The sequence below is a fragment of the Asterias rubens genome, chromosome 3 (assembly GCF_902459465.1).
Source record: "Asterias rubens chromosome 3, eAstRub1.3, whole genome shotgun sequence".
Lineage (NCBI taxonomy): Eukaryota > Metazoa > Echinodermata > Asteroidea > Forcipulatida > Asteriidae > Asterias > Asterias rubens.
Genome location: NC_047064.1, coordinates 869,381 through 885,279, shown reverse-complemented (window position 1 = coordinate 885,279; position 15,899 = coordinate 869,381). Strand labels below are relative to the sequence as shown.

Genomic DNA, 15,899 nt, shown 5'->3' with positions numbered 1-15,899 from the left:
CCGATAACAGATTCACAAAATAATCTCCACACTCAGGAAAGAAGGGATTCAGGCGTTCCAAAGAAAGCTGAAGAGGATGAGGAAGCGAACTCTAAGAAATCAAGGGAGGTATCACGTACAAGGATTGCCCGACGCGGCTTACTGTCTGCTGAGAGATTGGCGGAGTTATCCAAACCAAAAAGCAAGAGCGGAATACTGCCGACCAATTCATCCCGCCGTAACGCCATTGTGACGGCATCGCCAGAGCACCTCAAGCTAAGCATCCCGGAGAGATCCCCTCGGACTATTCCACAACTTAGACGTCTCTCTGGAGATGAAGTGGATTATCTCGTCCAACCTAAGACATTACATGAATTTCAGAGTCTCACTGAGATTAGCTTTCCACCGAGTCAAACTTTCAGGCACAGTGGAAGAGGTCCCAGACTGATTGGTAGCAGTTCTCATCAACAGACGGGTCAATTTTCATTTAGTGCGAGGGGATTTAAAAGTAAAACCCCACCAAATCATGATTCAGCTCGTGTTGCCAATGCAGACAACTCTAAACAGAACTCACCATCTAAACCATCATTCAAGATGGCGGCTCTCGGTGTTCTCTCAATGAAAACTCAAGAAAGAGAAGATTTAGCGCCCAAATCGAATCAAATCAACATCTCAGACTTGTTCACAAAATCCCTCCCTCCAAAATTGGCGCTTCAGCAGCAGAGAGCCAAGTCGTCGGTGGCAAGCTTCGACAATCAGTCCGATGCTCCTTGTGGAAGGGTCTTGCGTCTTAGGCCGAGGAAGTCAGCGTGGTTAGAGCTGAGAATAGGCTCAATGAAATCAATCACAACTGAATCTAAGCAAGATAGATCAGTGGACAAGACGAAAGACACAGTCTCACAAGAGAACATGATGCAAAAGGCTTTCACTTCGTCGGTAAAATATCATAACTGGAAAGACAATAAATCTGCTGGCGTCGATGAACTGACTAAAAATCTTTCTAAATGTTCGTACCTCAGAGGGGCCGATGAGGAGATGGATATAAGAGAAGTTTTCGTACGGTAAAATTTTATTTTTAAATTATGAATCTACCCTCTTAAAACAATTGGAGGGTTAGATGTATATATACTATCTCAGCATTTGGAAAGTTGAGTCGAACGTTGAGAAGAAAAAAACAAGTGATAGGGTTGATATATATATTTTTTAGCATGAGTTATAATTTAAAGTAAACAATTTCGTACTATTATTTGACCACCTCACAAAAATGGCCCTTTTGTCGCAAAATTTACAATGTATGCAGGCAACGAAGAACTTAAAGACCAATTAACGGTAGAAGGATACCTGATTAAAAGTGTTTTTATTTTTACAAACTTACAAATATTTAAACGTCCATTTTTACATTTATTTATACTATTGCCCTTTTGCAACAAAGTCATGCGAGACAATGGTAAAAAAACTTTCATAGTTTTGTGTTTCCGTTTACAAAATAAAAAAATCTAAACGTCCGAGAACATTTAAAGGGATTGTATATAATTTGGTATTTGGGACCCACTGTTGGTTTCAATCGTAAAACTGTATAAAAAAACCAAAAAAAAAAACCAAAAAAAAAACTAGGGTGATATCCTTTTTGAGATATTGCCGAAAATCTGGACCGGTTATGTCCACGCAGGAAGATAAATCTGCAATTTGAATACACAATCTGAGAAACACAGAAATGCTTTTTTAGATTCATAGTTTGGGGATAACAGTGATATCTATTTCATAACCGTACTTCGACGTGCATTACACAATCCGAAGCTGCTGTACGTCTTACCAAAGTTGTTGTTGTCATTAACTTGGGTCATTACCAAACGTATTACATACCCTTTAGTAACAATTACTTTAGTTTGATCTTTGAAAAGGTTGTATAATAATAATATTATGGAATGTTTGTATGCAAAACCAGGACATAAATGAATGTACAATTCCAAAAACCAACGAAGAATAAAAACCTTTTTGTGAAACGTATTATTTTGTTGAAAGAACCCCATTTTCATGTCTATTAAATAATGTTCCTCAGAACAGAGGTATCGTATTGTAAACCTACCGTAGATTTTTCAAACCAAACTTGCCAAGGGTTTTGAGATAAAGGGTTTTATGTTGAAACTCAAAAACACGGTCGCACTGGATACATGTTAAACACGGTTTATATACAGGCTGCGTGTAAAGTCAATAATGTTTAAATACATCATCCGCAGAACACTAATTATCAATTTTGATCAAGAATTCGGAACAAAAATGTTCTTTATGTGAATAGTTTCTCTAGTAAACGATTTGCTTATGTATTATACAATAGACCTATTTGTTTTGCCTTCGCCGTATCAAATTCCCACATCCATGTACTAAAATAGATTGAAAGATAAAGACAACTGAGCTGCCGCCGTCCACTATAAAGCTCACAGTAGATATGCAAATTGTATATTACGTCATAGTGAGATAATAATAATTGGAATGTGTATCTTTTTTGTTCGGGCTTGGAACCATCTACCATTGAGACGCGTGTCTTGGCCCAGCGGTCTAGTTCACAGACTCGAGTTTTGTCACTGGCAGAGCCACACATTGTGGGTTCAATCCCGGTCATGACGTTTATGTCATTGGGCAAGTTACCTTAATAACTTCTCTTCATCCAGGTGTATAAATTGGAACCCGCGAATGCATAGAAGGTATTGTGTTGGGGGAACCTCTAACATAAGAATTAATTTATGCGGTTAAATGCTCCCTTCGACGGGTGATGGGAAAGTTTGGGGAATGGTGCAAGTTTAATGCCTGTTGAACATGAATGTGGTTAAGTGCCTTGATCTAGGTACTAGAATGTGCACATAAGAACCTAGTGCTGATAATATTATTATATTAAAGCAGTTTCACCCATTTGATGTTTTCTTTGGAGTACAATTTCTTTCCAGTGGTGATTGTCTTCTGTGTCATCCCTAGATGTTTTCTCCTGGTGTTTCATCGACTTGTTCATAGCCTAGGCTTCCGTCTTCTTCTCCCCATGCCTCCATTTTATATGAGCTACCCCCATCAGCCTCCATTGTATATGAGCTACCCTCCTCATTGGTAACATCAACCTTCTGCTTTCGTTTCTTTGCCCTGTTAAAAAAGGTTTATTTTCAGATTAATGCGTACGGTACAAAACATAGACCTTTTCGCAAATACCGGGGCGCGCGCGTAAAGCTTGGAATTAGGTGCATTGTGGTCTTGCTGGTATCCAAATTTGATCCATATATATCCCACAATGCACCTCATTCAACAGTCTGCGCTTGCGCATTGGTATTTGCGATAAGGTCTATGCGTCTGAGTGCTCTGTCCCACTTTACACATAAAAGACAGCGCCTCAAGTTAAATATTGAATTCTAATTTTCAAAATAGTTGGATAGAAGATTAAAAGGAGAGTTGATCGCATGGATAAGTGTAGTCTTCGTTCGAGTTGTTTTCTCGTTTTCGATACGCGCAAGACAAGCAGAGTCTTTACAAGTTAGTTTGCAAGCAGGGACTTTTGGGACGTAGGTGGCATGAGACTAAACAGGTAAATCAGTTGTTCTCGGTAATGTATGCATGCTCAGAACAATGTAAACAATTGACATTTACATGGTAAGTCTGCTGCCACCTAGCGTTTAAAGTATTCCATTGAGATAGAATGATGGGATCAAAATGTTGTTACATACCTGCATATTAGAAACGTGGGTATGGACATCAGTAGAATGGCTGATACACAAGCGAGCGCTACGATGTACCAGTATTCATTTGCCCATGTCTGAAACACAAAACACAATTAAATTTTACTTTATTAATTAGTTTGCAATTCTTTCTCGAGTGTTCGAGTTGATGTCTGGTCAAACGAATCATTTTCAAAACACATCATTCAGAAATTTATCATCCATTGAGGAAAGTAAATAGTGCAAAATTTTTAAAAGAATTGCAAAATGAACTAACTTGTCCAGATCTTGGGGCGACCTCTCCTTTGAATGGACTGTGTGACATGATGTCATCGATGACGTCATCACCCATCTCGTTCATCATGTCAGTAACATCCGTTGGCATCAACGCAGTGCCGTTCACAGTGACTAGGTAGGTTACCTGCGTAACTGGTTCACTGTAAGGTAAATCAAATCAAGTTTCTTTGTGAATCTCTGAATTTAAATCTGAATAATATAGTCGGCAAAGCATCCTAATGAAACCATCACAACAACTTTTTCGCAAATACAAAGAAATTTTCGGTTTGGACGTGTGAGGAAAACCCATGTAGGGAAACCCACGCAGTCCGCTAGTATGAAAACCCCAATTCACATGCAATGCTCGTGTCCGGGCTCAAACCGGGTTTCACAAAGGCATGGCGAGAAACCACTGAGCTCAACTTTATTGCTGTTCGTTCATCCTTTGAGTATTCGGCTGTCCTCTTTGGAATCGGACCTTTCATTTTCCCAAACTGGTGGAAATTGCATGAGGTAAGTAAGTTTAGCCTTGGCTCAAGTCGGGCCCCATGCTTGGTCCGTACTGAAGATTAACATTATTTTATAAATATCTGTAACGCTCGCGCTTACATCTATGTGACTGACGTTAGTAAACATTTATATTTTATTTGGATCACATGAACTTGGTCAGCGGTCGTTAGTTGATGTTTGGACCTCAAGGCCTAGTCAAGTTCATTGTCGAATGTTTTGGATGAACAGCCCGTTCGTTTAGCCTAATTATCGTCGTTAAGAAAGGAAAGCTAATAAAGCATTGAAACTTCATGAATTACAGGCCTCGGTTAAAGACATTGTTTATGCCTAAGACTATTGTGGAAAACTGGAAACTAAAAAGGCACTGGAATGTTGTGCAAGCGTGGCGTCGGAGAGAAAATGAACATCAATTTCCTAGGGTTACAAACAATATTCCCCAAAAATTGCGAAACTTAAACTTCTGCTCAAAATGTGTGTTTTATTTGGTTTCTCTATCTCACCCTGTCGACGTCGATTCGTAATCATCTGTTGCTACAACGACGACCTCTATCGTCGTGTGTTGGCCAGTCTCATCATCCATTGATGATCTGATGAGGTTTTCTGTGTCTGTTTGAAACACGTCTGTTTCAATAGTGGATCCGTCCACCATAATGACATTGGAATGAACTTCGACGTCTAACGAAGCAACATAGGGCAATTATTATTATGCATTCAGATAACGCTTTTCATAGTAGGCCTACAACTATATATCACAGTGTTTAGCAATATATATCAACAAACCATTTAACATTATTCAAACAAAACAGCAATAATAATTTAGGAAAGAGGTATAATGTTTTGATGATTTTCTTAATCCCATTCAATGATGGAGCAGATTCGATATAGGTGGGAAGTTAATTTTACTCCTTAACAGTGCAATACGAACCATAACAATAACGAGTGGGAGTTATTATAAATGGAAACATGAATCAAATTAGGCCTAGCTCAGGGTTCTGCACTTGGACCCATACTCTTCTCAATGTACACCACGCCCATTGCAGACATCATCAGAAGACATTGCCTCTCCTACCACTGCTACGCTGATGATATACAAATATACATAGCTGTTGACCCCTCCCAAACAGAAGTAGAAAGAGCTATACAGCGTATTGAAGAATGCATAGATGAGATATGCCTATGGATGAAAAGCAACTTCCTCAAACTCAATGAAGCCAAAACAGAGTTCATGATTGTAGGATCCAAACAACATCGGTCTAAAATAACAGACCCCACTCTAAGGATTGGTGAAGCCATCATAACCCCATCTGGAAAGGTGAAAAATCTTGGAGTCATCATGGATTCGGAGCTCAAAATGAATAATCACATCTCGGCTGTTTCGCAAGCAGTTTGTCTGTCTCTTCGCAGCATTGGGTTAATTCGCAAGTACATAAACACACAGACTGCGGAACTACTCATTCACTCCCTTGTCATGTCAAAGCTGGACATGTGCAACTCCCTCATGTATGGTGTAAACAAATCACAGCTCTTTCGGCTACAACGTTTGCAAAATATGGCTGCTAGACTGGTAACTCGGTCACCCAAGAGTTCACACATCACCCCTATCCTAAAGCAACTCCATTGGCTTCCAGTTGAGCAAAGGATAGTCTTCAAACTCGGTCTCCAGGTCTTCAAATCATCGCACAACATGGCACCATCCTACATCTCAGATCTCATCACTCAGTATGCACCTTTCCGCAGTAACCTAAGATCAGCCGATCAACGTCTCCTCGTAGAACATATGGAAAATAACACATGGGGAGCACGTGCTTTCTTGGTTACTGCGGGCAAGGTGTGGAATAGTCTTCCCTACCACATCAGGACTGCAAACACAACATCTTCTTTCAAAACTGTCCTCAAAACCCACCTCTTTGCAGTTAAACAATGACCTCATCTCTCTACAAACTTTTTCTGTTCCTTTCTTTTGAACTGTTTATTTTGTATCTCGAGCGAGCGCCATGAGCGCCTTTTTGTGGCGGATACCGGCGCTATATAAGACTCCATTATTATTATTATTATTATTATTATTAGCTAATTAACTTGTGAAAATTAAGGCCCAGTCTGCCATCGGAGCTATGCTAGAGAAAAACATACAATAACAACCATTGTATAGTTATATTTTAGTTCTCATGACGTCTCTTTTGACTTTGCTCTTAATTTTTCAATTTTTCTTGTGTATAAATTTTCTCTCTGCTTTTTAAAATGTTTATTTAATAATGTAAATCTGTATTTTAATTCAGTCTCTGGACTGCGACAAGCAGATGTTTTTACAATAAACCAGTAATAATAATAATAATAATATTCGTACACTCATCAAAGATCTGGATTTCTTCTCAAGTTTTATATTTGCTGTTCTCAGTTCAATCCATGATAATATTTCGTCAGACCGTTTATGGTCTTTATGAATAAAAAATAATGTCAACTTGCCTATTTCACAATTCATCCCGTAGAATTGTACGGGACATAAACACATATACTCCCCGTTAACCTCTCCAAGTATGCACTCTCCATTGTTGAGACACGCGGTTGGAACGCATGCATTCTCGATCACTGTTTCACATTGGCTGCCTGTAAAGCCATTTGCACACGAACAACTATAATGGAATTAAAATGATATAGTAAGATTTGCAGCAACACCATGTAATGATAATATTTAAATGAGTTGGGGTGATTCTGAAAAGAACCAATAGCTTCAACTCGAAGTTTCGATCAAAATACTTTGATCGATTTCTGGAGAAAGCTGGTCTGGAATTAAAATGGTCTGATGAGAAACTAACTGAAAAATAGTTAGCTTGAACATCAAAATACTGTCAAGTTCAAAGACGCTTGGTGGCGCTTTATATTTACGGGATTTTTATTTTATTTTCGTCTTTGGCTCTGACTCCAGCTTTGGCTTTGTCACTCAGTGGCAGAAATCAAACTTTTAATGGGCTGTAACTTGGCCAAAGCTTTAGCTGAAGCCGAAATTGTGGTTTAAGAAAAGATGTTCATCTACATATATACTGCCACCAAGCATTTCAAAAGCTTCAGTCCTACTCAACATTACCTGAATGTCTCTTCCATTGAAACACATGTAGCATTATTGAAGCATGGGACGTCAACGCAGTAGTCTGGTTCCAAACAATCTACTCCTTTGAACCCAGATTTACACACACACGAGTAGTTCCCAATGTCGTTTTGACAGTCAGCTCTCTCAGAGCAAACACCCTGCTCAAACTCACATTCATTGATGTCGTCATCACAAAGAGGGCCTTCGAAACCGATTGCACATGCGCATGTAAATGTATGATGGGAGGTCGTTAAGCAGGAAGCCCCGTTGAGGCAAGGAGACGATTTACAGGGTACAACTTGACTGCAGTTTGTACCAGTAAATCCATTGAGGCATGTGCAGTCATACCCGTTCACTTGATCCACACAAATCCCGTCATGTTGACATGGGTGGTTCCCACATTCATCTATATCCACCTCACAGTTCGCTCCTTGGTACCCGGCTTTACACGTACACGTATAACCAGGGAGTTCGTTCGAACAGATTGCCTCATTTTGGCAAGGATCACTTATACAGCTGTCCTCAGAGTCACAAAGCTCACCGATAAAACCTTCGACACAAATACATCTAAAACCGTTATCCAAATCCATACATGACGCGCCATTCTGGCAAAGTGAACTGGCACATTCATCTATTTTGATCTCACACTGCTCTCCCTCAAAACCTTGACTACAGTTGCAAATAAACGAATTGACCAAATCAACACAGACTCCATAATTATAACATGGGCTGCTCAGACAGTCGTCAATATCAACCTCACAGTGGTTGCCATCAAAGCCTACTGCGCATGTACAAATGTAACCCATTGGAAAATCTTGGCAGACACCTCCATTTTGACATGGAGTATTATTACAATCATTGACAAGATCAACCTCGCAAAAATTACCCGCGAATATCTCGCTACAGTTGCATGAAAACGATCCGATCAAATCGACACATGTTCCTTCATTGAAGCATGGGTTGCTCAAGCATTCGTTGATATCCTCGTCACAAAACTGCCCAGTGAAACCATCTTGACAACTGCAGATAAACTCATTTACCAAGTCCGAACAACGAGCGCCATTTTGACATGGATTGCTGGAACATTCGTCAATATCTGTGCTGCACAGAACATCTTCAAATCCTACAGCACATGTACAGTTGAAACTATTTACCAAGTCAGTACAAGTACCATTGTTCAAACAAGGAGTGCTCGCACATTCGTCAATTTCCTCTTCACAAAGCTGCCCAGTGAAACCATCTCGACAACTGCAGATAAACTCATCCACCAAGTCCGAACAACGACCACCATTTTGACACGGATCGCTAAAACATTCGTCAATATTCGTGCTGCACAAAACATCTTCAAATCCTGCAGCACATGTACAGTTGAAACTATTTACCAAGTCAGTACAGGTACCATTGTTCAAGCAAGGACTGCTCGAGCATTCGTCAGTTTCCTCTTCACAAAGCTGCCCAGTGAAACCATCTTGACAACTGCAGATGAACTCATTTACCAAGTCCGAACAACGAGCGCCATTTTGACATGGATTACTTGAACATTCGTCAATATCTGTGCTGCACAAAACATCTTCAAATCCGGCAGCACATGTACAGTTGAAACTATTTACCAAGTCAGTACATGTACCATTATTCAAACAAGGAGTGCTCGCACATTCGTCAATTTCCTCTTCACAAAGCTGCCCTGTGAAACCATCTTGACAACTGCAGATAAACTCATTTACCAAGTCCGAACAACGACCGCCATTTTGACATGGATTACTTGAACATTCGTCAATATCTGTGCTGCACAAAACATCTTCAAATCCGGCAGCACATGTACAGTTAAAACTATTTACCAAGTCAGTACATGTACCATTGTTCAAGCAAGGATTGCTGGAGCATTCGTCAATTTCCTCTTCACAAAGCTGCCCAGTGAAACCATCTTGACAACTGCAGATAAACTCATCTAACAAGTCCGAACAACGACCGCCATTTTGACATGGATCGCTTAAACATTCGTCAATATTCGTGCTGCACAAAACATCTTCAAATCCGGCAGCACATGTACAGTTAAAACTATTTACCAAGTCAGTACATGTACCATTGTTTAAGCAAGGATTGCTCGCACATTCATCAATTTCCTCTTCACAAATCTGCCCAGTGAAACCATCTTGACAACTGCAGATAAACTCATTTACCAAGTCCGAACAAGTAGCGCCATTTTGACATGGATTACTTGAACATTCGTCAATATCTGTGCTGCACAAAACATCTTCAAATCCGGCAGCACATGTACAGTTAAAACTATTTACCAAGTCAGTACAAGTACCATTGTTCAAGCAAGGACTGCTGGAGCATTCGTCAATTTCCTCTTCACAAAGCTGCCCAGTGAAACCATCTTGACAACTGCAGATAAACTCATTTACCAAGTCCGAACAAGTAGCGCCATTTTGACATGGATTACTTGAACATTCGTCAATATCTGTGCTGCACAAAACATCTTCAAATCCTGCAGCACATGTACAGTTGAAACTATTTACCAAGTCAGTACATGTACCATTGTTCAAGCAAGGATTGCTGGAGCATTCGTCAATTTCCTCTTCACAAATCTGCCCTGTGAAACCATCTTGACAACTGCAGATAAACTCATTTACCAAGTCCGAACAACGACCGCCATTTTGACATGGATTACTTGAACACTCGTCAATATTAGTGCTGCACAAAACATCTTCAAATCCGGCAGCACATGTACAGTTGAAACTATTTACCAAGTCAGTACATGTACCATTATTCAAACAAGGAGTGCTCGCACATTCGTCAGTTTCCTCTTCACAAATCTGCCCAGTGAAACCATCTTGACAACTGCAGATAAACTCATTTACCAAGTCCGAACAACGAGCGCCATTTTGACATGGATTACTTGAACATTCGTCAATATCTGTGCTGCACAAAACATCTTCAAATCCTGCAGCACATGTACAGTTGAAACTATTTACCAAGTCAGTACATGTACCATTATTCAAACAAGGAGTGCTCGCACATTCATCAATTTCCTCTTCACAAAGCTGCCCAGTGAAACCATCTTGACAACTGCAGATAAACTCATCCACCAAGTCCGAACAACGAGCGCCATTTTGACACGGATTGCTGGAACATTCGTCAATATTAGTGCTGCACAAAACATCTTCAAATCCTGCAGCACATGTACAGTTGAAACTATTTACCAAGTCAGTACATGTACCATTGTTCAAGCAAGGACTGCTCGAGCATTCGTCAATTTCCTCTTCACAAAGCTGCCCTGTGAAACCGTCTTGACAACTGCAGATAAACTCATTTACCAAGTCCGAACAACGACCGCCATTTTGACATGGATTACTTGAACATTCGTCAATATCTGTGCTGCACAAAACATCTTCAAATCCTTCAGCACATGTACAGTTGTAGCTATTTACCAAGTCAGTACATGTACCATTATTCAAACAAGGAGTGCTCGCACATTCGTCAGTTTCCTCTTCACAAAGCTGCCCAGTGAAACCATCTTGACAACTGCAGATAAACTCATCCACCAAGTTCGAACAACGAGCGCCATTTTGACACGGATTGCTGGAACATTCGTCAATATTTGTGCTGCACAAAACATCTTCAAATCCTGCAGCACATGTACAGTTGAAACTATTTACCAAGTCAGTACAGGTACCATTGTTCAAGCAAGGACTGCTCGAGCATTCGTCAATTTCCTCTTCACAAAGCTGCCCAGTGAAACCATCTTGACAGCTGCAGATAAACTGATCTACCAAGTCCGAACAACGACCGCCATTTTGACATGGATCGCTTAAACATTCGTCAATATTCGTGCTGCACAAAACATCTTCAAATCCTGCAGCACATGTACAGTTGAAACTATTTACCAAGTCAGTACATGTACCATTGTTCAAGCAAGGATTGCTGGAGCATTCGTTAATTTCCTCCTCACAAAGCTGCCCAGTGAAACCATCTTGACAACTGCAGATGAACTCATCCACCAAGTCCGAACAACGAGCGCCATTTTGACATGGATTGCTGGAACACTCGTCAATATTAGTGCTGCACAAAACATCTTCAAATCCTGCAGCACATGTACAGTTGAAACTATTTACCAAGTCAGTACATGTACCATTATTCAAACAAGGAGTGCTCGCACATTCGTCAGTTTCCTCTTCACAAATCTGCCCAGTGAAACCATCTTGACAACTGCAGATAAACTCATTTACCAAGTTCGAACAACGAGCGCCATTTTGACATGGATTACTTGAACATTCGTCAATATCTGTGCTGCACAAAACATCTTCAAATCCGGCAGCACATGTACAGTTAAAACTATTTATCAAGTCAGTACATGTACCATTGCTCAAGCAAGGATTGGTCGAGCATTCGTCAACTTCCTCTTCACAAAGCTGCCCAGTGAAACCATCTTGACAACTGCAGATAAACTCATTTACCAAGTCCGAACAACGACCGCCATTTTGACATGGATCGCTAAAACATTCGTCAATATTCGTGCTGCACAAAACATCTTCAAATCCTGCAGCACATGTACAGTTGAAACTATTTACCAAGTCAGTACATGTACCATTGTTCAAACAAGGACTGCTCGCACATTCGTCAATTTCCTCTTCACAAAGCTGCCCAGTGAAACCATCTTGACAACTGCAGATAAACTCATTTACCAAGTCCGAACAAGTAGCGCCATTTTGACATGGATTACTTGAACATTCGTCAATATCTGTGCTGCACAAAACATCTTCAAATCCTGCAGCACATGTACAGTTGAAACTATTTACCAAGTCAGTACATGTTCCATTGTTCAAGCAAGGACTGCTGGAGCATTCGTCAATTTCCTCTTCACAAAGCTGCCCAGTGAAACCATCTTGACAACTGCAGATAAACTCATCCACCAAGTTCGAACAACGAGCGCCATTTTGACACGGATTGCTGGAACATTCGTCAATATTAGTGCTGCACAAAACATCTTCAAATCCTGCAGCACATGTACAGTTGAAACTATTTACCAAGTCAGTACAGGTACCATTGTTCAAGCAAGGACTGCTCGAGCATTCGTCAATTTCCTCTTCACAAAGCTGCCCTGTGAAACCATCTTGACAACTGCAGATAAACTCATTTACCAAGTCCGAACAACGAGCGCCATTTTGACATGGATTACTTGAACATTCGTCAATATCTGTGCTGCACAAAACATCTTCAAATCCGGCAGCACATGAACAGTTAAAACTATTTACCAAGTCAGTACATGTACCATTGTTCAAGCAAGGATTGCTGGAGCATTCGTCAATTTCCTCTTCACAAAGCTGCCCAGTGAAACCATCTTGACAACTGCAGATAAACTCATCTAACAAGTCCGAACAAGTAGCGCCATTTTGACATGGATTACTTGAACATTCGTCGATATCCGTGCTGCACAAAACATCTTCAAATCCTGCAGCACATGTACAGTTAAAACTATTTACCAAGTCAGTACATGTACCATTGTTCAAGCAAGGACTGCTGGAGCATTCGTCAATTTCCTCTTCACAAATCTGCCCTGTGAAACCATCTTGACAACTGCAGATAAACTGATTTACCAAGTCCGAACAACGACCGCCATTTTGACATGGATCGCTTAAACATTCGTCAATATTCGTGCTGCACAAAACATCTTCAAATCCGGCAGCACATGTACAGTTAAAACTATTTACCAAGTCAGTACATGTACCATTGTTTAAGCAAGGATTGCTCGCACATTCATCAATTTCCACCTCACAAAGCTGCCCAGTGAAACCATCTTGACAACTGCAGATAAACTCATCCACCAAGTCCGAACAACGAGCGCCATTTTGACACGGATTGCTGGAACATTCGTCAATATTAGTGCTGCACAAAACATCTTCAAATCCTGCAGCACATGTACAGTTGAAACTATTTACCAAGTCAGTACATGTACCATTATTCAAACAAGGAGTGCTCGCACATTCGTCAATTTCCTCTTCACAAAGCTGCCCTGTGAAACCATCTTGACAACTGCAGATAAACTCATTTACCAAGTCCGAACAACGAGCGCCATTTTGACATGGATTACTTGAACATTCGTCAATATCTGTGCTGCACAAAACATCTTCAAATCCGGCAGCACATGAACAGTTAAAACTATTTACCAAGTCAGTACAAGTACCATTGTTCAAGCAAGGATTGCTGGAGCATTCATCAATTTCCTCTTCACAAAGCTGCCCAGTGAAACCATCTTGACAACTGCAGATAAACTCATCTAACAAGTCCGAACAACGACCGCCATTTTGACATGGATCGCTTAAACATTCGTCAATATTCGTGCTGCACAAAACATCTTCAAATCCTGCAGCACATGTACAGTTGAAACTATTTACCAAGTCAGTACAGGTACCATTGTTCAAGCAAGGACTGCTCGAGCATTCGTCAGTTTCCTCTTCACAAAGCTGCCCTGTGAAACCATCTTGACAACTGCAGATAAACTCATTTACCAAGTCCGAACAAGTAGCGCCATTTTGACATGGATTACTTGAACATTCGTCGATATCCGTGCTGCACAAAACATCTTCAAATCCTGCAGCACATGTACAGTTAAAACTATTTACCAAGTCAGTACATGTACCATTGTTCAAGCAAGGACTGCTGGAGCATTCGTCAATTTCCTCTTCACAAATCTGCCCTGTGAAACCATCTTGACAACTGCAGATAAACTCATTTACCAAGTCCGAACAACGAGCGCCATTTTGACATGGATTACTTGAACATTCGTCAATATCTGTGCTGCACAAAACATCTTCAAATCCTGCAGCACATGTACAGTTGAAACTATTTACCAAGTCAGTACATGTACCATTGTTCAAACAAGGAGTGCTCGCACATTCGTCAATGTCCTCCTCACAGAATGTTCCAACGAACCCGCCTCGGCAGTCACATTCCAACCCATTCACCAAGTCGTTGCAGACAGCGCCATTTTGACAGGGGTTGCTAGAACATTCGTCAATATTAATGCTGCATAACACTCCATCAAATCCTGCTGAACATTGGCATACGAAACCGTTCACAACATCCACACAGGTTCCATTATAATTGCAGGGGCTGCTCAAGCATTCATTGATGTCTTCATCACACAATGTGCCAGCATATCCATCTGTACAATTGCACATGAATCCAGCAGTTTCATCTTTGCAAGTGGCATTATTTCGACATGGATTGCTAGCACATTCATCAAGATCAATGCCGCATGACTCTCCTTCAAAACCTTCAGCGCAAATACAAACATAACCATCCTTTTCATTGGTACATACTCCTCCATTTTGGCAAGGGCTACTGCTACATTCGTCAGTTTCAACTTCACAAAACACACCTTCGTATCCTGTAATACATTGGCAATGAAGACCATTCACTTCATCGATGCAAATACCGTCATTAACACATGGATAACTGTGACATTCATTTATATCATCTTGGCACAGCTCCCCATCAAAACCAGGAGCACATTGGCATGAAAACCCGTTGAATAAGTCCACGCACGTGGCATTGTTTTGACATCCCACAGTCATATTCAAACATTCGTTGATTTCGTCTATGCAGTTTGTGATTGGGTGTTCGTATCCATCGATGCATACTTTGTCTCCAGTGAGTGGATCGCATGTATAATGGCCCGAAGAGGTATCCAGGGCTATGCAGTACGTGGCACAGTCTGAACCGTAGAAATCGTCATTGCAGTAAAGCTTGACTTCAAAATCCAACCTGTTGAACAAAAAGAGAACTTTGCAATAGACATACACAAATATATTTTTTTTTCTAAGTATCGTTGGATGGTGATGGTGATGGTATAGCCTGGACCGAAGTATGAAAAGGTATAAAAACTGTTTTGTTGGTTCTGTCATGAAGGAAGGAAGAGTGGTTCTATGAAGAACAGGTGTAGAGATGGACTCCGAAATGTAGAAGAGTGTGCTTCTCAAATTTTACAATTTGCTGCCTCCCTAAAGGCAAGTGTACATTAACCCAAACTACCTGACGTTAATACACGATAAATCTTGCTTGTTCCTCGGGTGTTACTGTATAGTGAGCATTTTAGATGACGCGGCCACATTTTAAAATTCATTTAAAGTTTATGCGTTTAAAAACGCATAAACTTTACATGAATTTTTAGCTCCCATAATAGGAGGTTTGGCTGTACGTTACGCGAGCAAATACGTGAACGTAAACGCAAGATAATTGTGTTGTTTCTAGTTCATGCTTACGTATAACGTCTGCAAGTACATACCTGACGTGACAAATGGTAAGTTCACCTATGCTAAAAACTTGATGTTTTAACAACGTTCACATTC

At 40.5% G+C, this 15,899-nt stretch overlaps 1 protein-coding gene across 1 annotated transcript; it reads right to left on the bottom strand.

The window, feature by feature from the left end:
- Positions 1-2,780: 2,780 nt before the first annotated feature.
- LOC117287962 (fibrillin-2-like) lies at positions 2,781-14,811 on the bottom strand. The gene is made up of 6 exons (XM_033768624.1): positions 7,543-14,811; positions 6,924-7,090; positions 4,961-5,135; positions 3,952-4,111; positions 3,684-3,772; positions 2,781-3,108 (listed from the first exon to the last, which is right to left on the bottom strand). Exons 1-6 carry the CDS (start codon positions 14,727-14,729, stop codon positions 2,946-2,948), a joined length of 7,941 nt encoding a protein of 2,646 aa, XP_033624515.1. The 5' UTR covers positions 14,730-14,811; the 3' UTR covers positions 2,781-2,945.
- Between the last annotated feature and the right edge of the window lie 1,088 nt (positions 14,812-15,899).